At 44.8% G+C, this 24,940-nt stretch overlaps 1 protein-coding gene across 1 annotated transcript; it reads right to left on the bottom strand.

The window, feature by feature from the left end:
- Positions 1-449: 449 nt before the first annotated feature.
- pitpnc1b (phosphatidylinositol transfer protein cytoplasmic 1b) lies at positions 450-16,325 on the bottom strand. The gene is made up of 10 exons (XM_084027345.1): positions 16,110-16,325; positions 11,893-12,041; positions 10,703-10,791; positions 10,464-10,471; positions 10,243-10,314; positions 8,157-8,249; positions 4,951-5,106; positions 4,059-4,122; positions 3,809-3,895; positions 450-1,815 (listed from the first exon to the last, which is right to left on the bottom strand). Exons 1-10 carry the CDS (start codon positions 16,155-16,157, stop codon positions 1,658-1,660), a joined length of 924 nt encoding a protein of 307 aa, XP_083883471.1. The 5' UTR covers positions 16,158-16,325; the 3' UTR covers positions 450-1,657.
- Positions 16,326-24,940: the final 8,615 nt, after the last annotated feature.

The following is a 24,940-nucleotide window of genomic DNA, read 5'->3' as shown; positions in this document are numbered from 1 at the left end:
AATGCGAGCTGTTTAGCGCCCTCATTTGAAGCAAGGTGCCATTTCTGTCAGTCACAGGAACTTCCAAGTGTCTCCACGACAAGCCCTTTGGTCCTGGAGTGTTGACAATAAAGCGCTACAGCGATGACAGACATGCACGCCCCGACTCTCAGCCTGCTAAACGTTGATTCTATTCTCTTCTCCTCGTCTTGCAGAGAGAAAACTGCCATGAGCTCCAGAACCGCGCTGGACCAAGTGGCTGTCTCTTTTCTTGTGCACTGCTGCTGGAGCCGCTTCCCCGTGGCACACAAGTGTGAAATTGGTGAGTAGATTACAAACTAGTGCTCTGATGTGAGAGCAGCTGGTTCATCTTTACAGGTCAATACTGATCAAACAAGACTGATAATGTGAGCAGTGAGTCAATGTTCTGCTTATCTAGGTAGATATCAGGACACTGGCGGATCCCTGTATCGGATAGAAATTGTATTTATTGATAAAAAAAAATCCATTACAAAATACTGTACAGTGTAGATTCCGCATACATCAACCACTTGATTCAATTCATACTTAATTCAAACGAAAGGACAGAAAAATATGATTTGATTGTGTCCACCGTTGATCCCTGATGAAGAAAGCCCACACTCCTCTAAATGTAGAGAAAAAAAGGAAAAAAATGAAGCACATAAATGGTCACATCATGACTCATATTTGAAGGTGAGCCCTGGCTTGACCCATTTGCAGCGCTGGGCTATGCGATCAAGGAACCAATACACCGCCTCACTGCCCTCAGTCAATACACCTGGTCTGAACTATTGGCTGAGGTGGAGAGGCCTAGAGATCTATAGCATTGACAGCCTCCTCCGTTTCTCTTCTTCTTCTCTCATTAGATCCACTCTATTAAACTCCTTATGCATCTGTCTGTAGGCTGCCGGGCGGGGGTTGGGGAAGCGATCGCAGCCCCGCTGGTGGTCGCTGAGCTCACTGTGGCTGAGGAACCGACATGAAAGTGGTGAAATGTTCCTCATGTGCTGGTTGTCACTGTGAGGAGAAGCAGTAGTCTTTGCGTCGGCACACAGTGTGTGTGTATGTTCTTGTGCGTTTGTGCAGCAGTCTTTGGGTTTTAACATGGAGAGAAGAGAACTACATATGCATTCAAATAGATCAATATTTCTTAATTTCTATGGTCTTAAAGAAGATTTTAGGAAATGCACTTATGCACTCTCGGCCATAGAATTAGATTAGAAGATCGATACCACTCTCATATCTGTACAGCAAAGGAGCCAGTTAGCCTAACTTAGCTAAAGCTAAAGGCAGCCAAAGATTATTTATCAACATCTGATATCTCATTTGTTTAATCTGCACAAAAATCCAAGTGTCATAAGAAATCAGTGTTTTATGGTAATGTAATAATACTTTGTACATCAACATGAAGCTGTGCAAAACAGAGTTTTTTGTACCAATTAAGCAAACAAGATGGAACATGATTAATGAATGATCTTTCAAAGTGCTTACAAGCAGATATTGTTATGTTTGGACAGGCAGCTTCCCTCTGGTCCCAGGCTTTATGCTAAGCTAAACAGCTGCTAGCTGCCACCCTATATTTGACAGACATCTGTCGCTACATTGGTTTCTGTGTGTATATGCACTGTACAGTAAGTGTGTGTGTGTGTGTTAGGCGTCATTCAGGGGTGGAGTTGAGGCGAATGGGACTGTTGGGCACAGAGGAGGCAGAGGGGTCAGACATGGCCACGGTCGTCACTCCCATCTTCTTCAGGGAACGCTCGTCTGTCATCGAGATGGAGCGAGAGAAGGCAGGACGAGAGGCAGCCGGTGGGCCTGGGGGAGGGGGGAGAAGGGGGGGGGTTACATTTGATCCATTATCCACGATTCTCCTCTATTTGCTTTGACAACAAAGTGCTTTTCACATTATGCCAGTAAAGCAAATTGCAGTTGACAGACTGAGAGATGGAGAGAGAATGAGATACACATGACATGAAAGAAAACAATAGCACAAGATAAAAGAGGAAGAAAAGCAAAAGAGCCGCAGAGAAGCAGAGAAACAGAGGGACGGCTGTTTGAGTCTTCAGTTTATTTAAGTATACTTAAGATCTGTGTCGTGCACTTAGATTCCCATTAGTTAAATCCCTTATTGATATTCAGCCCACACACCCGACTTTTTTTTATTAGACTCCAGTGGAAATGACTTGCTTTTATAACGGAAGATGAATGACATGAAAACCATAATTTGGTCTGCGGAGAGATGGATGCAGTGGCAGTTTTTGGCCTGTAGGGGGTCATGGCATTGCAGCGAGCTGCAGCAGGTTGAGCAATGACTGCAGATTTGTTGCAGCTTGATGTCTCTCATCATGAGAGAGAGAGAGAGAGAGAGAGAGAGAGAGAGAGAGAGAGAGAGAGGGAGAGGGAGAGGGAGAGGGAGAGGGAGAGAGAGAGAGAGAGAGAGAGAGAGAGAGAGAGAGAGAGAGAGCACAGGCAGCAAGAAGCTACAGGCCATACTGGAAATTCTACCTTTGATATCTCTCACATCCAGCAGAGGTTCACCAGACTAACCAGCAGGGGGCAGGGTGACCACATGCACACACACACACACACACACACACACACACACACACACACACACACACACACACACACACACACACACACACACACACACACACACACACACACACACACACACACAGGCCCAGACACAGATCCCCACCAGGGCTGACATTTGTAGCTAAGTGCTGCGATGGCTGGTTATTTATGTTGAGGGCTGGTGATGGGGGGAGTTCAGCAGGTGGCTGCATTACACTGTTTATCAGGCCGATGCAGTGGCATTATCACTTCATGAGGCAGCAGACCCCCCCTTACATCAGTCTTTCTATCGCCCTTCCCTGGTCATACACCCCTGTCTCCCCCTCCCCATGCTCCTTGTGTAGCGAATGCCTCCTGACTGCTTCCCTCTCATTTCCCCCCACAGATGTGCACCAGCCATCTGGGTACTTGTAGGCCACAGCTAAGGCGCTAATGGAGCAAGCAGCCACTGTTCAAGCATGTTAGCATTACAAACTCAGTCATACTATTTTGCAGTCAATGAATAAAATGGTGGGCTAAATAAAAATAGAACACAAAAAACCTGTTCAGATTTATTGTAAACTAGTGCTCCATTTCTTGCATCTCTGTTTTACATTTACATCTCCTGCTGTATCCACTGCTTATTTGGCTGAAATTGGTTGCAAGAATTATTACTGTGGAGCACAAATATGCATTTCCAACGTGCTGCTCTTTACTGATCCTCTCTCTCTCTCTCTCTCTCTCTCTCTCTCTCTCTCTCTCTCTCTCTCTCTCTCTCTCTCTCCCTCCTCTCTCTCCTCTCTCTCTCTCTCTCTCTTTCTCACTCCCCTCTCTCTCTCTCTCACTCTCTCTCTCTCCTCTCTCTCTCTTTCTCACTCCCCTCTCTCTCTCTCTCTCTCTCTCTCTCTCTCTCACTCTCCTCTCTCTCTCTCTCTCTCTCACTCTCTCTCTCTGTTGTCACTGGACTCACATCCAGCTGTATTCCATCGCCTCTCCCTTACTCCCCTCCTCTGCCTCTCCTCCCCTGTCTCCCCTCCTCTGTCTCCCCTCCCCTGTCTCCCCTCCTCTGTCTCCCCTCCCCTGTCTCCTCTCCTCTGTCTCCCCTCCCCTGTCTCCCCTCCTCTGTCTCCCCTCCCCTGTCTCCTCTCCTCTGTCTCCCCTCCCCTGTCTCCCCTCCCCCCGTCTCCCCCTCCCCTGTCTCCCCTCCTTCCCCCTGTGGTATTTCAGTGCAGGTCAGGAACAGCAACCTCACCTGTGATGTTCTGGCTGAGTTTGACTTTGCTGTTGGTCTTCTCTTGCATTGATTTCTCGTACTCTCTCACCTCCTCCAAGCTCAGCCCTGTGGGGACAGCAAAGTACAAAGACACACACACACACACACACACGCACACACACACACACACACACAATATGTGTTACATTTCACAGGGTGTATATTCAAAAATACAGCTAAGTACAGCTGCTGGTATGTGTATTATGTAAGAGTTAGCATTGCGACCCACCATGCCATTCGTCTATCCAAGTTACGGCTTGCCTGTGGCCAACCAGAAGAATGTCCTGGATGTTCTAAAATAATATCGAAACAAAATGTCAGGGAAAAGAAAATGTAAATCGTTATGTTGCATTGTCAAAACCATGGCGATACGTTTGTGTAATGACTTTTAATGAATGAAGTCATGGTTGAGATAAGAGATAACTTTTCCTAGATAAGTTGGAACTAATCTCAACGGTACTATTTGCGCTCTCCTTTGTCCAAACTAAAATCACATTCCCATAAACGCTCTTTCTTTGCAGTAACAATGTTGTAAAAAGGCTTCTCTAGTTTCATTCGTTTTCCCTTCTAGTTTAATTGCTTTGCTTCAATGTGGAGGATAAATGTCTGGAGAGTGTTTTTTTTATTTTATCAGCTCTTTAACTTGTTACACCAACGTCCTCCATGAGAAACTCTGAAAAACTTGCTCTGTTTGCTCCAGAAGAACAAAGGTTAAAACAATATTGCAATTTTTCCTATAAATTTGGTCCAATGTTGGTTTACATAAAGCTCAGTGGAGATGTTATTTGAGGCTAAGAGCCTTCTTGGCGATGGTCTTGGGAATTATACTGGTGTCTAGAAATGAATATTGTGATGATTAATTAAACACGTGGCGCATTAAAATGACAAATAACCAATCAGGATCGTCATTCTTTCACTGCAAGTGTATTAAGACTCCAAAACGCAGAAATCAATGCTCAAATGAAGCGAAGCTCTTTATTCAATCCAATTTTCTTTTCTTTTTGGCACCTTGTATTCCATCTATACGGGCTCGTAATGCTGATTTCAGATCCTTCTTCAGCCGCCTGTCTTTACATCAACACAGGGGAAATGTGTGATGGGGGAAAGAACGCTTGACTCACTTTGTGTACGAACTCCTCAGTCCTGGTCTGGAAGCCGTACACCTCGAAGCTGCACTGCACCCTCTTATAGGAGCACATAATGGGCTTGTGGTTGTCCCTCCAACCGTCCTCCAGGGGCCCGCGGCCAGTCTGACTGGACCGCCAGAGACTCGGGTCCTGCACAGAGGAAACAACGGGTCTATATGGCACTTGCTGAGTCTGCAAAAAATTGGGATGGGGAAACTATGTGTGTGTGTGTGTGTGTGTGTGTGTGTGTGTGTGTGTGTGTGTGTGTGTGTGTGTGTGTGTGTGTGTGTGTGTGTGTGTGTGTGATCTGTTTGGCGATGCAAGCAGATTGTTGCTCAACACAGCCCACAGGAGGAAAGTGTGATGACACACATCATGGAAGTCATTAAATATGAGAGTAGTGTTTGCATTGCATGCATGTCTGCTTGTGTATGTATGTGTGTGTGTGTGTGTGTGTGTGTGTGTGTGTGTGTGTGTGTGTGTGTGTGTGTGTATATTTGTATGTATGTGTGTGTGTATGCAACGATGCTATATATGGAGCGAAGCCTGCAAGCTAGTTCAGGTGAACAACTCGAGCTGCTCCGTCATACTCATGTGACACACCTCATACTCCAATAATATTCTTCCTTCACATCCTCCTATTTGGCGCTCTATTTAAGTTACGACACTTCCCATCTCCCCCTTTCGGCAGTCAGTGCCACCGCTGCCACGCCAGTATTGCTGTCTGCTTGCTGCTAACCCTCCACCTCCCCAGCATCCACCTGCAGGCTCCGGGGGGTTAAGGTATTTAATCATCATCACTCCCATCATCTCTATGTAATCGCATATGGGGAGTCATGATGCCGGAGCCTAGACGACAAACTCAAACTATGTTCTGTTGCTACAATAAATATTCTTAACATGAGTTGTCTGACTGAAATATATATATATATATATATATATATATATATATATATATATATATATGAATATATATATATATAGACGGACGCCTTCATTTGAATTGTCTGTTTATTGTTACTGTTATTTTCACAACCACCAAATATAACTGTCACTATGCCCAAAACATGTTCCACCACTGCAACCCAGCGAACGGCATTGAGCTGCTAACGAGGAACGACGGGGAGGTCGAGGAATGAAAGGCAGATAATTAGACTGTAGATCCCATTAAACCACTATTACTTGTTCTTACCTAGTTAACCTGCAGGACACTAATAGAATATGCATGCTTGTGCCTTAGTTTACCAATAAACCAGAAAGTCGTTTATAGCAAATCACCATTATTCCTGAAGACTAAGGCTCCAGTCCAACACTGCTTAGCTCGCTTTTTAAACCTTTAAACTGAGTCTACAAGCTTTTAATTTATCACAAACCGAGTCTCAAGTCAATTGCTCTGTGTAATCAATTTTTCTTTTTTTGGCTGATTCCTATTTTTTAAAAGTCTCACCTGCCTATTCTCATTTTCTTGTTAAGAACTAGAATTGACCACAAAGCTAGTCTCGCTTTCCTCCTCCGGAACTGTCCTGAGAAATCCATTCAAACGTCCTGACGTCGGCGTAAACCATCAAACATTATAAATGTTATCCTTTTCATTTGTTAATGTCTTTAATATAAAAAGATACAATGTATTATTGACATGATTGTACTTTTATTTAAACCTTTGCTTTGAGTAAAAGAAACCTTGTCATTAGTTGTTTTAATGATGTATTATAGAGCGAGTGTTAAAGGGAATTATGAATAATATCTCTTTTTATTGCTGTGGAACTCAAACAACTGCATTTATTCAATATTCTTGTAAGAAAAAAACCAAAAGATTACATTTCAGATTGAAATATATAAAAACTTTAGAATTGAACTCAACAGTCACCTTACTCCATGCTGATTGGCTAACGAGCCGGTCACTGCAGTTCACCTGAGCAGCCCTTAGGGTGAAGGCATACCATTTAATAAGCATCTGATGAAGTTATTTCCTCTAAATGTTTTTAATTGTTGTTCCTCCACACCTTATTTTTCACTTTGTTTTACACCCATGCTAGAGAAGTGATGTGTGTGTGTGATGTCCCTGCACTGAAAATCAGGCGTTGGCATCACGTGTGTAAATGTGACCTTGAAAAAAACAGAAATGCTAACTTAATCAACTCATGAATGCTCCATTTAATTCCTGACTGTTCAAATGAAATCTTTAACTACAGGTAGAAATGCTGACGTGAAGCCACAGAGCACACGTTAGTTCCACAGTTTGAATTATATGAATTATTTTGGAATGTGATTCAAACAGACCGTTTCACTGCACGAATATGGCGATAACTGTCAGGTTCAAACGCTTCAAGTGAAAAGATCCAAGTAGCTCACAGTAGCTGCTGAAACAGAGCGCTGAGCAGTTATTAATATGCCAGCAGCAATTTCTATTCCAGGATTCAGAAGTTGAACTGGTCCAGACATAGTGTGTATAGACAAGGACAGCTCCTCCAGTAATAACTTACCATAACTTTACCTTCATATGCTGCTCAGGAGGGTTTTTACCTGACTACTGTCTCTTGTTTCATATCATGCTTCCCTCCACCACAGCTGACGGTTGTATGTACTGTATTTACATTCCATACTTACTAACACCTTATCTCTTTCTTCTTCTGGTCAAACAGTGAATCATTCGCCCACTGTTCTTCTTCATTATCACATTTTTTTCTCTCTAACGGTTTACAGTTTATGCATGAATACTAAACTGACTTCATGCGAGAGAGAAATATAAATAGCATTATTTACCGGAGCAGAGCATCAGGGAGTCCTGTAATCTTGCAGTTGTTGTACATTTCCCCCAGATTTCGATTGAGATTCCTGCTCGGGTGTGTGTCGTGTGATGTTTTGGTTTTACTTTACTTTGGTTATCATTCACAGTTGAAGTGCAGCTAAACTCTGTATAGTTGAAGCACACACCGCGCGTCCTCGGCCCCGGTGATGCCGCCAAGTCAGCGACGGGGCCCACGAAGAAGTCAGAGGGTAAATATAGGTATATTCAGGTAGAGAGTATGAGAAATATTTATATTTTTTAACATTAAAGCATGTAAATAGAAACCCCAAATGTACCTCAACATAAACAACATCGGTCCCCTTGAACGTGACCAGTGATTCCTTTGCAAAAACCTCATTGGTACAACATAATTGTTGTCGTGTTTGTGTGCATGTATCAGAACAGTCGGTACCTCAGACTCTTTGTAGCTCTTTTCAGGGATGGGGTCACTCAGGATATCCAGGAAACTCACATTCTCCACTGGGGTCGGTGTGTCCCCAAACACCTGCATCCAAACAGATGGGGGAGGTCATACAGTGTAATGAGAGCACACACACACACACACACACACACACACACACACACACACACACACACACACACACACACACACACACACACACCACCCATACTCTCACATGCATACAGTCACTCAGTCAGTGGGGGGGTGAGAGCAGATGAGTAACTGTGTAGAAAACTGAGGTCACACACCATAACACCCCTCACTATATCCCACCCTGAGGCCCTTGGAACAAATCACAGTGGAGCAGAGAGAGGAGGGGGCGACGGGCAGGGAAAAAACAAGGACGTATGAAAGATATTAAAAGAGGGGGAAACAAGAGATATGAGAGCAGAATACACTTTTCCTTGAGAGAGAATGGATGTAAGCTGGGAGAGAAGGAAGGCTCGTATCTGACCTTGGTTAAAATGTGTTCTAATGCCCCGCTGAAATCTGAAAACTAACAAATAAGAAACAAAACCTTTAGATAATAGCCTGCTACGCTCCCGTGGTGCAGTCGTTGGCCTGCCCAAGGTCCCGCTCCCACCTGTCCAACATTGAGTTGCATTTGCTGAATGAATTGTGCTGCTTTTTACAATGGACTCGGGGCATGGCGCTCTCATGGTTTCCTCGTCACCATCCCTCTGTCGTCTCTAGATATTCATACAGCGACGTGGACAGTCCATCACAAGCTCTGTAACAAGTCAAAGTCTTGCATTGGAAACGTGGCTTGAAGGTGCTACACACTAGACGGGGAGCGCGTGTGTTGCCTCTCAACGTGGCGATGTTCAGGACGGTATCGTTGGGAATGTGTTGCAGTAACCGCCTCACATGAAGCGCTCCAGTGCACGCTGCATGCAGCAGGCTGGTTCTAACAGTAGGTCTGGTGTGTTGTATTTTCTACACTATGATAATCCGGTCACATCTCTCGCCCAGGCGCTGTCTTCCAGCACTCAGTGAACTGCAGTATCATCCCTTTTTTTGTTGTGGCTGTTTGGGGTATTTCTAGCAGCAGTGCTCGATGATGCACGGGAGAAACGTGTTGTCGGTCGAGCCAAGACGAGACAGTCCAACAAGGAACGGGTCCAAGACTGCAATAAAGTGGTTTTGAGACCGGACTCACACATGGAGAGTGACTTCATTCACTGCCCAGGTAGACAGGATGCCACTATATCTAGACACAGCAAATCATTGTTGGCTGCTTCATTAGTTAAAAGTATGTAAGTAAAACCAGGAAAATGTAGTATAGGTATGAACAGTTTGAGTGAGTTTATACTCTTGTGTCTTATTTTATTAGATTCACTCGTGCTTTCATCTTTAAACTCTAGACTATAGGGCTGTCTCTGACAATTACTGTCATTATTGATTAATCTGCTGATTATTTTCTCTTAAATTGAGACCTGTATTTGGACAAATTACATTTTTTGTAAATAATTATAATAACGACAAGGGATACAGCAAATCTTCACTTTTGAGGTCCTGGAACCATGAAATGTTTGGGATTTTTGAAAACGGACATTAAAGATGATCGAAGTGTTTGAACGGTGATGATTTAAACGTTGGTAGTTTAATCTGTTAACAAAGGAACTGTACTTTGTTCGCCATTCATATGCATTGTGTGTAATAGCTCATTTTTAAAGTAGTAAATACGGCTGTTGGATGATAATACATTAATATAGTGGAATACATTACAAGAAAATACTCAAGTAAAAGTACCTCAAATTTGTAGTACCTCGAGCGTAGTAGTACATAGTACATAGCGATGTGCGTTGATCAAACTCTACAAAGCAACATGCAAATCTCTGTATTTTGACGAATTTGTTCTTGTTACTGAATTTCTCCATGTGCTCTTATACGCGTTCGCCTTGGACTAAAAGCAGAGTGTCTGGTTAATAGACCTGCCAATACTGCATTTTGTGCTTTGCTTGTTTTCCTTGTAATGGCCACATCAACGTGATCAACTTTCATTCAGTCATTTCTCTCCTCCCCCCATACTCACGTTGCTGTTGTCGCCGTTGTTGTTCTCGAATCGCGTCTCTATGCGGATGCTGAACTTGGGGAGGAATGATACCTGCGGGGCGACAAGAGGTAGTGGAGGAAAGAAAGGGGGTTGAGGGCAGAGATAAAGAGTGGGAGCAGGCTGCAGATTAGATCCGCCGATGCTGCGCAGAGATGAGCTCTGTTGTGTTCACGTGCACTAAATGATGGGAGAATACTCACCGAGTACTCTGCAGCACCGGGACGTCAATATGGAAAGGGAAGAGACGGCATTAGTTACTCACACATGCATGAGCAGTGAGCATGCCATCGCTCTCACACACGTGACCACGGGGGAATACATGCATACGTCGTGATGAATGTTTGATGGCACTCAGGAAAAAACAGCTGTTAAAGTAAATAGGTTTTGTATAATGCATCGAGGTGAAAGCGACCTGATGTTTAAGGCAAACAAACCCCACCTGTGATGGTGTAGGGATAGAAGTTCCAGGCCTTCTCCGTCACGTAGAAGATCCGCGGGACAAAAGCTCTCGCCCATGACGGCAGTTTGCTGGACGGGAAGGGAGAAGAGTCGCAGTGAGAGAGAGGGAGGGGGGAGAGGAGCTGGAGATCGAGGAGGGAGGCAGAGAGAGCCTAAGTGGTTTTATAGCCAGATTACCTGTAGGCCACTCTCAACACGCCATTCACTTTTATGACTCATACCCAATTATACTTGTGGTGATGAACTCTTACTGGAGCTTCTACGTCACGCCAGAACATGATTGAGGTGAAATACATGTTGCACTCACGTGTGTGTGTGTGTGTGTGTTCCAGCATATCTTGACTAATGAGGACCAAATGTCCCACAAGCACAGACAGATTAGGGAAATCCTCCACAGTGAGAACATTTCTTTACTTCTGTGAGAGTTTATTTCAGGATTAGGCCCTGGGTTTATAGTGGTGATTAGACTACGCGTTGAGGTTACATTCGGGTGATGAGGGAGGTTAGCTCGGGGTTAGGGAAGGAATTTAGAGTTGGAATAGTATTTAGTGTTTTTTCTGAGCTTTTCTGATCTCAAAATGTCCTTCAACTGGCCGTTCCTTCAAAAAACACTTCAAATGATCTCATATCTGCTTACAACTGGAATAAAGATGGCTATAAAACACTGAGGTAGTGTGTCCACACTGTTTGTAAATGCTTACGCCGGTGGTTAAGTGTCGCCATGGTTTGATGGCTGATTTATACGCAGATCTATTTCTCCATGTGTGACCGGCCTGATGTTTTCATTGGCGTCGGGGATGACGTGGTTCCTCAGCTGAGAGTCTAGTTCCACATCAGAACACCTGAAGTGTTTTCTGTGAGATGAGCTCATGCTCTACGGTGACCCTGCAGTGTGCAGGCCTCGGCTCATTTCAGGCAGCTGCCACTTGGACTTTGGATGTGTGTTACGCTGCACTGTTGGTGTGACTGTGTTGAAATGGTGTTTTATGGCTTGTCAGCGGTGATCCCACCACGTGGATCTATGGAGCGTGGAGCTTTACAGCCACGCGAGAGATCAAAGATCCAACACAATCGGTTATGGCGGCGATACGGCTGACGACAGCATGCGGCTGTGACTAGTGACTAGTTCCGGTGCATCATTGGTGCAGCGACGCAGTGGAGTGACTCTACCTGCTCAGATAGATCCGCTTCTCTGTCAGCTGACCCGGGCCGTGCTGGGGGTGAGTGTCCGACTCGTTCCTCACCACCTCCACCCCTTCACCCCCGCCACTCTGCTCACAGCTGTGCTTGCTGATCATGTACAGCTGCCCGATCCTGTACTGGAGCCCGAGCAGGGGTTTGAGATGAGTTGTATGGAGGTGAGGATGGGGGGGGGGGGGATGGGGGGGGGGGGGAAGAGGGAGAGAGAGAAAAAAAAACTGGTGAGAAAATGTGAAACACAAGGCAAAATCATCAAAAGCTGTCCAAAGTGACAACATTGGTTTCATTCACAAAGTGTCTATTGTAGCGTTCCACGATGCAAATGTAATGGAAAAAAGATAGAAGAAGATTGTAAAAATGTTCACGTCACTGAGAACATGAGAATTGAGAAATACTAACACATTTAATTATGCAAGTTTATGAAATGACACATTAAGAAGCCAGCCAATCTTATTTATGTGATATCATTTTAGTTTTTTGTATGACCTGTTATTCTTAAAACCTCTGAGAAATACTAAAAGCTTGAATTAATGTAATCTTTGGTCTTAGATTTTCCTTTGTGTATTTGCATTATTGTAATCAGTTAAACTTTTCAAAAAAGGAAAATGACATAATCTTATGTTCTCATGCAATCATTTGCCACACCACCTTTATCAGCTCACAGAGGACACCCCTAATATTTACATGCTTTCATGTTTAAAAAAAAACAAAAGCCCAGTCTGCTCTGATTGGCTTGCAAGAAAATAACAAAAAGCCAATTCCATGTTTCTAATCTTAAAAGTAACAGTTAAACTAACGGGTTGTTTTATTTCATAGCTTGTGGGTTGGTAGCCACTTCAGATACACACATGGTATTCTATACAGATATTTCCCTTTAAAGTCCTATATGGAAGTTAGCAGGTCTTCAGCTTCTGTCCTGTGACGTATCCTCCAGTGAAACACAATATTTGATCGACATCGTCTCTAAAAGTTGCATGCTGATTGATTGAATGATGGATGGAGGGATGTCGTGATATAATTGGTTGAAATCGGTCAGTAGCTTATGTAAGCACACTTCAAATTCAGTTTTACAGGAAGTAAAGACCATTCATTTAGTTATAATAGTGTGAATAAATGTATTTATTTTGCTCCATATATGGTTAAATAGGTGCACAGCATGAGCAGGAATTTAATAGGTTTAGAATGACTCAACTGTTTAGGAGAGAGCGTGACCTGCTGTAGATTTTAAAGCCCTGAGAGGCAGATTTGTGATTTGAGCTTATGTAAATAAAAAGGCTTGATATTTAAGAAGGATTTAAATTGAAAGTTGAGAGATAATTCTACACACTGGCAGCCACAGGGTAGCAAGAAACTTTGAGGACTTCAGTAACCACTCAATACAGTAATACCACTACTACTAATCAATCAACTGCACTCCATATTGGAAATTATAATAACCATCAGCGGGCGAGGAGGGAGGAGCTGGTGGGAGTGCTGACAGGAAACCTCCGAGCAGCAGGTTCAGGCATAGTTGCTGAGTCTGACTTTGTCTCGACAGGCACTCAGTCAGTGCTGCTTAACAGCACGCTTTCTGATTTGCTCTTCGTCTTTTAAATAGTCACTCGCTGTGTATAAAGATTTCCCCCAAGTGACCATATCTGACATCAAAATTTCATTTGGCCAGTGAGGGTGAATGCATGAGAGTGTAAATTAAGAGTGGGATGGGGGGGGCTTTGTTCTCTGCTGCAGCCAGATTGTGCTTTAGGCTGATGAGGCGGGTGTGCTCTCTGTTAGTGGGTCTAAGGAGGACGTGGCCTCTGGGCATCTGGAGCCTCCTCAACGAGCTCAGCCTGACACACCGTTTCACCATGACGCCTCACTTTCCGGAACTATCTGCGTTCGCCTCCGTGTTTCGATGCAGCGTTGCGTTTGCTCTAATTGCAAAACGCTTCGGTGAACTTTTTTTGGTTTGAAAGTAGGTATGAAAAAGCCATAAAAAGATGCTGAGACAGCTGAAGGGTTCTGCTGTGGTCACTGTAATGTAATTCATTGTGTTGCCCTATTGGTTTGCCACTAACGCGTTTGTTTAATTAAAAGTAGAAAGAGGAGGGCAGATCTCAGTCTGCTGTCCTTCAACGTGCTCTGTTGACATCATCTCCCTCCTCCTCCTCCCCCTCCTCCTCCTCCCCCTCCTCCCCTTGTCCCAATTCTGTTGGAATGTCAACATCCAGTGTTTACTTATTGGGTATCTACGGGTTAATTAATCACAATGATGGGTGCCTTTTACACTGTGGTGACTATGGAGCAGCAGGCTCCTCCCACACTGCTTGTGAATCTCTTTTCACATTCTGAACAGCTAATGTCAGCGGGAAGTTGCAAAGACTTATCTGTCCTTAAATCACTATTATTACACGCTCTGAATGGCTGCGATGAATTACACGCCGCGGGAGTCGTTCTTTGGTGCTCCTGGCATGTATTTTTCCTCCCGCTGTCTTTTTAAAAAAAGGCGAGGATAGTTTACAAGCTGTGAATTTGTCATAAATTCCTGTGTGTAAATATAGCTTGTGGTTGGGGGGGGGGGGGGGCGGAGACTCTGCAGGTAGCGCCAGTGTGACGGTGACATTAAAGAAGTTACGACTTAAAGCAAAGCTCAGGGCAACTTTTGTATCACGGTGATAAAATGCTAAGAGCAATGATCCCGGATCTGTCCGCTGACAATTAGACTAAAAACAAAGCCAACAACCGTATCTAAATATTTGTACTCGGCTCCGGAGCACAATGATGTGAGGAGTGTTGCACCGCTGTAAATCTGTCTACACCAGAGGTCTTCAACGTTTTTCAGGCCAAGGACCCCTCAGCTTGTAGTGACACAGTGGAGGGACCCCATTACATACCCTATTAAATTATGTTGCTTATTAAACCGGGCCAATAATAAGGTGTAGTGCCATGTATAAAAGTACTTTGTAATGTATGTATACAATGCGAAGCCATTCAAAAAATAATTGTTGACAGATTCATATATTTATAAACCATATTTGAATTATATATTGGCATTTCTACATCACAATTTCACAACATAACATTTAAAAATAGGAACATTTGTATTTGCTTAATGTAATTGTCTGCAATTATGTTAATGTGTATTTTTGGACATATATAGGATCAAATCATTTCGGGGACCCCCTGCTGAAAACCCCCCACCCACCACCACCACAACGGCCGCTCTTTAACATGCATTGAGCTGTACTGCGTTCCAGAAACACAACCGGATATATCACATCCGAACTGACAGCATTCAGTTCAGCATTAGGACGCCGTAAATGGTTTGGACTGAGGGAACTATCGCGATTTGATAAAATAAGCTGCACTAAAACATTAGTCAGGTGAAAGAGGATTTGCTGCCAGCTCAAGTTTCTGTGTGCCCTGAACCGATAGTGTAAATCCTACTTTGGACTGCTCTTTGTCACTGTCATTGTTGTGGTAACAGGTAGATGTGAAGAGGAGCGGGGGGGGGGGGGGGGGGGGGGTGAGGACGTTCCTTTTGAAGGGCACTTTGGTGCACAACTCCCTCACTGGCCATTGTTTCACTCCAGCTGGATCGCCTCTGCTTCTAAACCTGCCGGCCTTTTGTTTGAGTTGAGCCGTAACCAGTCGGACTAGTTTCTGCTGCGCTGCTAGGCGTGCTAACACAAGCGAGAGCAGCAGAGAAGAGGACAGATGGGGAGATAATTTAGACACAACAGCGGCGCTGTGATGCTGCCGGCCAGGTGTTGTTCCTTGGCTGCATCAGATTGGCCGAGCCCGTCGGCGCTGAACATTCCTCGCTACCCCCCGTGTGCCGACGCTCCCACAGAGCAGCTGCAGGAGGTCGGTGTGCTCGGCGGGCGCTTCTCTTATCGGCACATTAACACTTTCAAGATTACACGTTGGAACAACACGTTGGAAATAAAACAACCCTCTCCCGTCTTTTCAATTTAAAGTTGTTGGAGGCATGTGTCTGTGTGTGTATCTGTGTGTGTGTGTGTGTCTGTGTATCTGTGTGTGTGAGCGTGTGTGTGTCTGTGTATCTGTGTGTGTGTCTGTGTGTGTATCTGTGTGTGTGTCTGTGTATCTGTGTGTGTGTCTGTGTGTGTATCTGTGTGTGTGTGTCTGTGTATCTGTGTGTGTGTGTCTGTGTGTGTGAGCGTGGGAAAGACAAACACACTCACCTCATCCACAGTCAGTGGCATACATATGCGGTACTCTTTCATCAACATGGTGCCGTTACAGAGAGGGACTGTCCGTCTGAGAACCGGGTCTGTGTGAGAACCGGGTCTGCCTGAGAACCGGGTCTGCCTGAGAACCGGGTCTGCGTGAGAGCCGGGTCTGCGTGAGAGCCGGGTCTGCCTGAGAACCGGGTCTGCCTGAGAACCGGGTCTGCCTGAGAACCGGGTCTGCGTGAGAGCCGGGTCTGCCTGAGAACCGGGTCTGCCTGAGAACCGGGTCTCCGTGAGAAGTGGGTCTGTGTGAGAACTGGGTCTGTGTGAGAACCAGGTCTGTGTGAGAACCAGGTCTGTGAGTCTGTCTACCTCGGCTGTCTTGGGCTCATAGTCAACAGGCCCAGGCAAGCTATACGGCTGCTAGACCACAGTGACCTCGTTCCTGACGCTCCTCTTCTTGTGTTTTGCTGAAGTCAGCGATCCATTGAGCTTAGTCCAGTACTTCCTGTCAATGAGTTTCTGCTGGTTCCTCACTAATTCCTCCCTCGCTCACTCCCTGCAACCTCGCCTCCTGTTTCGTTGCGTTCCTCGGTTTAGTGTCCTAGACCCAAGTGTCTCTCCCTCCTTTCCTCTGTCCTTCTGCTTTCGCTTCTCCTTCCTTCAGCTGCCTTTTTCCTGTTTGTTGTTTTTCTCACTTGGCCTTTCTGCCACCACGGTGAGAAAGTAGTAATTAGCCTCGAGGTGAGTTTGAAAGCCAGCCAACTCTACCTGTTGTTTCCCTTCTCTGCCTGCCTGTCCTCTGTTTAATTCCTCCTCAGACTGCTCATGTGTAACCTTGGTGTCTGCTCGCTGCTCCTCCCATTCCCCTCTGCTGCTTTCAGTTCCTCACAAATTCCTTTGCCTGTTCCCTCCTTATCTCTTTTTTTCTCCTCTCCCCTCCCAGTGTATCCACTCCCCGCCCACTGCACTTAAATACCTCCTCACCTGTGTCGCCTCCTCCCCTCCCTCTCTCTGATCCTTATCTGTTCTTTCCCCTCTGTCGCCAACACAGCTTTCAACAACAACTCACTCTTGTCATCTTTCTATATCTGGCAAAGTTAAGTACACAGATTGTTGACACCCCCCCCCCCTCGAGGTGTATGAATGGCTGACACACGGGGGAGTGGGCCATTGGATTAATTATTACCAGAGCCATGAGAACTTCCATTAAGCACAATGCCAGACTCGCTAACATTGTATTATCTTACGACCTTCAGCCGGCTTTAATTGAATCCGTGTTTAGTCAATGAGTAGAGGAATCGAAGCAGTCATAATTTCTCGCCCGTGTCCGTCCTTGAGTCACGGTGCTGCTCTCTCTCGCTCTCTCTTTTGTGTGAGCGAGAGCTGATGGTGTCTGCCAAGCACATATTGTTGCCTCCTCATCAAATAAGAGAAGCAGATGTTTGGCTTCCCCGGGTCGTTCTGACGGGGGGCCAGAACCAATAACCAAACTTAGCTCATATCTGCTGGATTGGGAAAAATAAACAAAACAATAGGCGATTGTGCAGCGCTGTGTGCCTTCCTTCAGTCTTCAGTCCAAGCCAAAATGTGTTGAAAAAAGACGGATGGAAGCATTTCCAAAATGATGAAGATGTTTTACATAATGAAAATATTCTGCTTCAATCCACATTTATCGGCATAAGCCAACAACAACTTTTAAACAACTGTCCTCCTGGTTGCCGTACACAAGCAGCATGAATGAATTCTGTTTAACCACAATAACACACAATCATATTGTTTAAGCTGATATCATAACATATGATGACCCATATTCTAAGCTTTATTTCAAGCTTTTAGTCAATAGAAACTTTGAATGTAAAAAAAGACAAAACAATCCTTAGAAAAGGTTAGTCAACAGTAAAATGAACACTTACTTAAAATACATTCAGCCTTTAGTGGAAAGAGTAATATGATGGTTTTATTTAGTTTCTGTCAAGTCTGAATGAAGTGTTTCGACAGTCAGCAAGGGAAGATGACTTTTGTCCTGGAGTCTGCCGGCGTTGGGGAGAGCAGAGTAATTGAATGTTTTGAACATAAATCAATTATAATAATTGTCCAAATACCTGATAATTGTATTTATTATATATTCACGTCATAGAACTCAACATAGAATTGCACCGGAAGAAAGGGGTGAAAATGAACATGTCCACCCGGCTGTCATGTCTCCACAAATACCCGTGACTAAGGCAGACTCATTTATTAATGAACGCCGATTATAACCTTTCCCAGGAAAAGAAAAAGGCAGATGTTTGTGGGTGTAAGTGTTGTTTTTTTTGTCTAGTTTGAAAGGGCCGTTACTCTCCAGTGGAATTGACTTGCTTTAATAAAGCCCTTTAAAAACAGGGATTAGGTAAGTATAGTATTAACGTACAATACATATAATTAATATGTTCTATTCAAAGCCACCTGACTCCAGTCAAACAACAGAAACACACTTCGTTCCTCGCTACCGCTTCAACAACCACCGACTTTAATTCACAGTGGTAGATGTGGAAATAAAGCAGCTATGGCAATGGGAAGGAAGTCTCTCTCTCTCTCTCTCTCTCTCTCTCTCTCTCTCTATCTCTCTCTCTATCTATCTATCTATCTATCTATCTATCTATCTATCTATCTATCTATCTATCTATCTATCTATCTATCTATCTATCTATCTATCTATCTATCTATATATATATATATATATATCCAATATATATATCTCAGCAGGTTTCCTTCATTTATAAGCCTTTATACGCACTAATTCTGCTGGAGGAAGTTGTTCTCTACTCGAATAGAAGTACAGATACTGTTCAAAAAGAAGTACTGATTACACTTCGTTACTCGAGTAAAAGTGTAAAAGTACAGGCTCTGAAACGTACTCAAAGTAGTAAGGAAGTAGAATCCCTGTGAAGTTTCTTCGTACAATGATCGTAAAATATTCCTGTTGGGTTTGCTCCCTTCTCATCAGATCAGCGTTTAGAGGAGAGAAGCCACTTCAGAGACCTGAGGTGTGCTTCACTGGTCTCTGCCTGCGATCTCTCTGGACCTCTAACACACATACACACACACACACACACACACACACACATACACATACACACACTGCCGCGGTTTTAAGGATGATTGGTGGGGATTTCAATGTGTGTTCAGCAGGTGATCGAGTCATCGATTGCTCAGATTGATTATTTAATTGAGTTTTGAGGGTTGGTTTATGGTAACCATGGTGAATATTGATAACGCTCCCGGATCACTGATCCTTCAAATGATGGAGCTGATAAAAAGATTGGTTTCTTGATCAATTAATAAACAAAAATAGATATTTTCTGTGCCTCCTTTAAAAGATCCAAGTCAGAATTCATAGAAACACTGTTTTGAAATGTCTGTAATCTTTTTCTTTACTCTAAAAAGTATTTTCACATCTTTAATTAGAGGTATGACAGAGAGATGATGGGAATGAGGGCAAGGAGATGATTATAGGGAAATGGATGCAACAAAGGCCCCATTTACTCCTGGTACCAACATGTGATCGTATCTGGATACATTATCTGGATAATCACATCTGATCAGCGGGAAACCTGCTATTAATAAGTGTTCTCATTGTTTGAATCTGTCAGCGCTGTGATTGGATCTCCAAATGCAAAGTAGTGAGGGGAGAACAGACCGACCTGCTTTGTGTAGCTTCTGGTGGGAAGCTCCCATGTGAGTAGGCAGAGGTCGAGTCAGGTGAACGTTCACCTCGGTGGGTGAATTTGGTTTTCAGCTTAAGAATGTGGTCAAGCTGCGTTTACACCCGGCCCAGATCGCATCACAGTTCCTTCGAATGTGGTCTGGCTGATTGCATTCACTTAACAATGTGCTCTTTGTGCACTCGCAGCGTGCATTAAAGGTGCTGTTGACAACATTGATAACATCCAGCTACTAGATGTCACACTCCCTTCCATTGCATTCACGTCACAACACAGCTGTTGCTCGAAGCACACGCGGCCTCAATGGGTTGCCAGTTCATTAGCTAGCTAGCTTCAACGGTATCTTACGGTCAAGAAGGAAAGTAGCCACCTCTGCTTTTCAGTCCTTGAAACTCCTTCAGCTGATTCCGACAATCAAACCCTGAACCAACGTTCACTCTGGTCTCGCTCCTCCTTTTGTCACTTAGCACTTGGGACTGGTTCCGAAATGCCACCTGCTTACTGACAAACTCAACCTTTTTTCCACGCTAACTGGCAACCCCGAAGACTCTTGACCCCTGACTACAGAGATACCACGTGATACCAACGCCGTTATTCTATTGGCTCACAAGCCTTGCTAGAAGCTGCAGCCACACGTCACACATCTACACAGAGGTAAACAAAACAGTAATGACGGACCGACAACATTTTTTAAAATGATTAATTCACAATCAAAAATGTTTTTTCACGAGAAGTGATACTTTGATTCTGAACCTTTTGTAAAAAGCTCTGTGGATGTATCATTTAAAAAAATGATATATAAAATATTACCTTTAACACATGTGGTCTATAATGTGGCCATAATGCGACTGTAAACAGGAATACATTTAAGAAAGTAAATGTATAATGTCAGCCCGTCCGCGGCGAACCAGGGACAGAATTAATTCACAATCAAACATTTTTTTTCACAAGCAGAGATCCTATGATTCTGCTCCTTTCTAAAAGCTCTGTGGATGTATTTATTTTTTAATTATTCGTTTACATAAAAATGTTATCAATATGACCTTTAATGTGTTCTTTCTGGTCTGGATGGCCCCGAGATATCAATGTACATGCCTGGTGTCGATGGGGTCAAAGGTTCACAGCCAGACTTTCATCATATTTTTGTTAAAGATTGCATTCGACTTTGACAGAATCGCTGCTTTTCCAATCAACTTAAAGCTGACAAATATGTTAAACTTAAAATGAAAGAAATGTTCCTGCAAGTTAGAAAATAATTTTTCTTGTGACTGTGAAACTGACGAATCTGCCCTCAACTTCATAATGCAGCCGAATGTTAAAACCTGATGTTGGAACTGACTCCTGGTCGGAGCTGCTTGTCCTTACTTAACGTCCTGCAATACGGAGGAGCTGATGGAATTGGAGGGGACTTCATCACGGTGCTTACACCTATCACATCCCTTCACATCGTCAAATGAAAAATGAATGGGTGCACTTAAAAAACTGGTGAGGCGTTCTTTGACCTCTGTGCTTCCTGCTGTGATTGTGTTCATACGCGTGCGTGTCTGATAGAAAGACATTGTGTGTGTGAGCGTGACCGGGTGTCACTGCTGCGATGCTGGAGAGCAGCGCGGAGCTGCAGCTGGAGAACGGGAAGGAGCAGATCATTAACTGGTGGGCTGCCTGCCACTGCTGCATTACTGACTCTCCAATCTCAAGATGTGGTCACAAGCCAAGGTCAAAGGTTCTCTGGTGTCCCCTCCGAGCGTGTGAATGATGGTGCCCTCCCGTCTGGGCCTGGATTAGTGGTGGCTTGGTGTGGGGGCGTGGAGTTGATACGCCGCAGCTTTTTCATCTCAGGGTGAAAGGTAAGGCTTTGAGCGAGATTTAACATGATGAATTCAGCAGTCCGTGTGGATAAGGTCGGACTGCTTCATGAGCTCTGTGTTGTACAGTTCTGAAGTGTGGTAAGCAGCGGTGTTTCTCTGAGTGCGTCCGGATCCTCAGCCTCTCTTCCCTCCCCTACCACGACAAGCCTGCTGGACGCCTCTGATCTCTGTTTTGGTCCAATCATCAAAAACTTGAAGTATTTAGGTCAGACTTTAGCCTAGCAAAGGGAGAGACAAGAGGAGAGAAAAATAAGACTGAGGAAAAAAAAGTACACATTCCATTATTGTCTTCTGTTCGCGGAGCGTCTCAGAGCGCTACCGCCGCCAGATACGACCACACAGCAGACAAAAGGGAGGCTGCTGGTTGAGCTAACATCTCTGTGTGTTCTGACGTGTAATAGGCTCTGAGTGGGGGGGTATGTATGTTTGTGTGGCTCACTCCTCTGTGTTAAGATGTAAGCTTAGACTTAATCTCCTTGTAGTGGAGTATCAGGCTTGTGCTAAGACATTGATTGGACCAGCTCCTTAATTGATGCCACTGGAGGACGAGCCCGCCAGGGGGGGAACGTAGTTTCTATCTGTGTGTGTGTGTGTGTGTGTGTGTGTGTGCTTTTTGGTCCATTAGAAGTTAGAAGTGAATCCCCCCGGTGACCTGGAAGAAACAGAGCGCTCACTTATCCTTATCGAATCCCAATCTTGTGTTGTCAAGCTGCGTCCCGGTGGGAGAACGGACGTGCAGCACCAGTCATGGAGATGGGGTCTTATCCGACATCGTTAGGGGCTCCAGGCCACGCCAATCAATGCAACACCCCGACATGATAACTTGGCATGAGGGAAAGTCCTGGCTTCATTAATTCCTCCACACACACACACACACACACACACACACACACACGCACACGCGCGCGCGCGCTCGGTGTGCACCACATATGAACACATGCCATTACATGCACACACGGGGACAGGCTTCTTGCTCTGGTAATCAAGTTCTGAGACTCCAATTATGAAAAAGAATAATTCATTTGCGGCTTTTCTCCATATTCATGAGCTCTGCATATAGTTCTGAATTCTATACATTGTCGAACGCATGTTCCCAGATGAATTATAGATGTTATTTGAAATTGTTCAGTGTTCCTAAATGTCATCATTAATCTGAACAAGGAGCAACGGTGCCGGCTGAGATCCACAGAGGAGAGTGAAAATGTGTTTTTGTCTCCGCAGAGTTTGTGTGTACAAAGGGAAAGATAAAGGATCCAGATCTATTCTATAGCTTGCATTATTCCTTTGTGTATTTGTGAGTCTGAGAGAGAGAAAGAGAGAGAGAGAGAGAGAGAGAGAGAGAGAGAGAGAGATAACGGGTGAGGGAAGGAGAGCGAGTCCTTATGTGCATCGGAGGCAGCTAGAAGCCAGTGTGTATCTAAAGGCGTTCAGAGCAGGGATGATCAGAGGGTGTGAGCCCAACACATTCATCAGGGCTCTCCACGGGGACAGAAGTCGAGCCGCGCCACAGAGACGAATCAAAATGCTGCGGACCAAGGAGAAATGAAATAATTTATTTCAGGAATGGAATGGAGGGGATTTGGAGACGAGCGTGTGTGAAAGGGGAAGGGCAGAGGAATGGATTTGGGCTTCGTTTGTGTCTGTGTGAGATAGAGTCTGGCACTGTGGCCCTGAACTTTTTCCTATTCCACACAACGCCACAGAAAGGAAATTCAATTGCCACTTTCCCCTCACTCTGTGTGTGTGTGCGTGTGTGTGTGTGTGTGTGTGTGTGTGGGGGGGGGGGGGGGGGTGCAGAGAGTCGGCGACTGAATGCAAAGTGCAAATGTGTTTTGTGCCAGGTGGAGGAATTTAAAGAAAGTTGAAATGGCATCTCTACAAACATGGCGGTGCTCCGTGGCTCTTCTTTACTAAACCGGCTGCCCACTGTTTGTCTCCAGCTGCTCTAACCAGCTCCCATCATACCTTCCAGCTCCGTGTCTTTTAATGTTGGTACTGTGCAGTCCATCCAGACAGTCATCCCAATAGCTTTAAGGCAAATACTATTCTGCAAAAAAGAAATACAATGTGGATGTTTAACAACATCCACGCCAGGTGGAGGAACCCACCAGTCACAGTGAGAGGAGACCAGAGAACAGAAAATGACAAGACGTTTCAGCAAAGCAGCACTCACGAGGCGGCGATGAAGCCAAATGTTGTTTCTCCAACTCGCCATACGACCGGTGTGACTGGTGTGACCGCTGTGACCGTGCCGAGTTCAAGGTCACTGCCGGTCAACACGACTCCTCTGAGACACAACACGTGTTCTCACAACCTCGTGGTCAACGTCGTCCCATCTGCTCTTTTCTTTTCCAACAAACGTGGCGACGCGTCTCTGTCTTACATCGCCTTATTCATTGCAATATTTACATTTACATGACATTTAGGGCATTTAGCAGACACTTTTGTACTCATCTGAGTAAAGTAGTAGCTGTTCAGCAAACATACCTTAAGTACAACAGTGCTATGATCAAAGTGCTATAGGTAAGAACATAGAAGTGCTTTTTTTTGGTGGGGGAGGGGGGTGTTGATGTGAGTCATGCTATGCAGAGTCGAGGTGAAGTCTGAACAGGTGAGTCTTCAGCCTTTTTCGGAAGATGGCAGTGACTCTGCTGTCCTGACATTGGTCGGGAGTTCGTTCCACCACTGAGGCCAGCTGAAGTAGAGGAGCGAAGTGCTCGCTTCGGGGCGTGTGGTTTGACCAGTGTTTGAAGGTAGATAGGTGCTGTTCCATTGATGGCCTTGAAGGCCAGTGCCATCGTCTTGAATTGGATGCGTGCTGAAACAGGGAGCCAGTGGAGGTTTACGGAGGAGAATTTGGGTAGATTGAAGACAAGGCGTGCTGCAGCATTCTGGATGTGCTGCAATGGTTCGCCGAGGCCAGGAGTCCAGCCAGGAGAGATTTGCAGTAGTCAAGGCGGGAGATGACCAGTGCTTGGACCAGGAGTTGCGATGCATCCTTTGTGAGGAAAGTCCGAATCCTGCGGATATTGTAGAGGGCAAATCTGCAGGATCGGGCCACAGCAGTGATGTTGGGGGTGCAGGATAGTTGGTTATCAAGGATTACACCCAGGTTCCAGTTGAGGAAGGCAATACTGTGATGCCCTCGACAGTGACCGACAGGTCCATGCGAGGGCAGTCTTTCCCCGGGATGAAGAGTAGTTCGGTTTTATTTAGGTTAAGCTTAAGGTGATGTGCAGTTGTCCAGACAGAGGTGTCTGCCAGACAG

This window comes from Eutrigla gurnardus, assembly GCF_963514095.1.
Source record: "Eutrigla gurnardus genome assembly, chromosome: 14".
NCBI lineage: Eukaryota > Metazoa > Chordata > Actinopteri > Perciformes > Triglidae > Eutrigla > Eutrigla gurnardus.
This window is presented reverse-complemented; position numbering and strand designations above follow the sequence as displayed.

Bases quoted from the DNA above. Each gene is read 5' to 3' on its own strand.
- pitpnc1b (XM_084027345.1), bottom strand. From the start codon at position 16,157: ATGTTGATGAAAGAGTACCGCATATGTATGCCACTGACTGTGGATGAG. The intron at 8,250-10,242 runs GTGAGTATGGGG...GTTTGGATGCAG, and splicing joins ACAACGGCGACAACAGCAAC to GTGTTTGGGGACACACCGAC. The intron at 3,896-4,058 runs GTGGGTCGCAAT...CTGTCCCCACAG, and splicing joins TTGGATAGACGAATGGCATG to GGCTGAGCTTGGAGGAGGTG.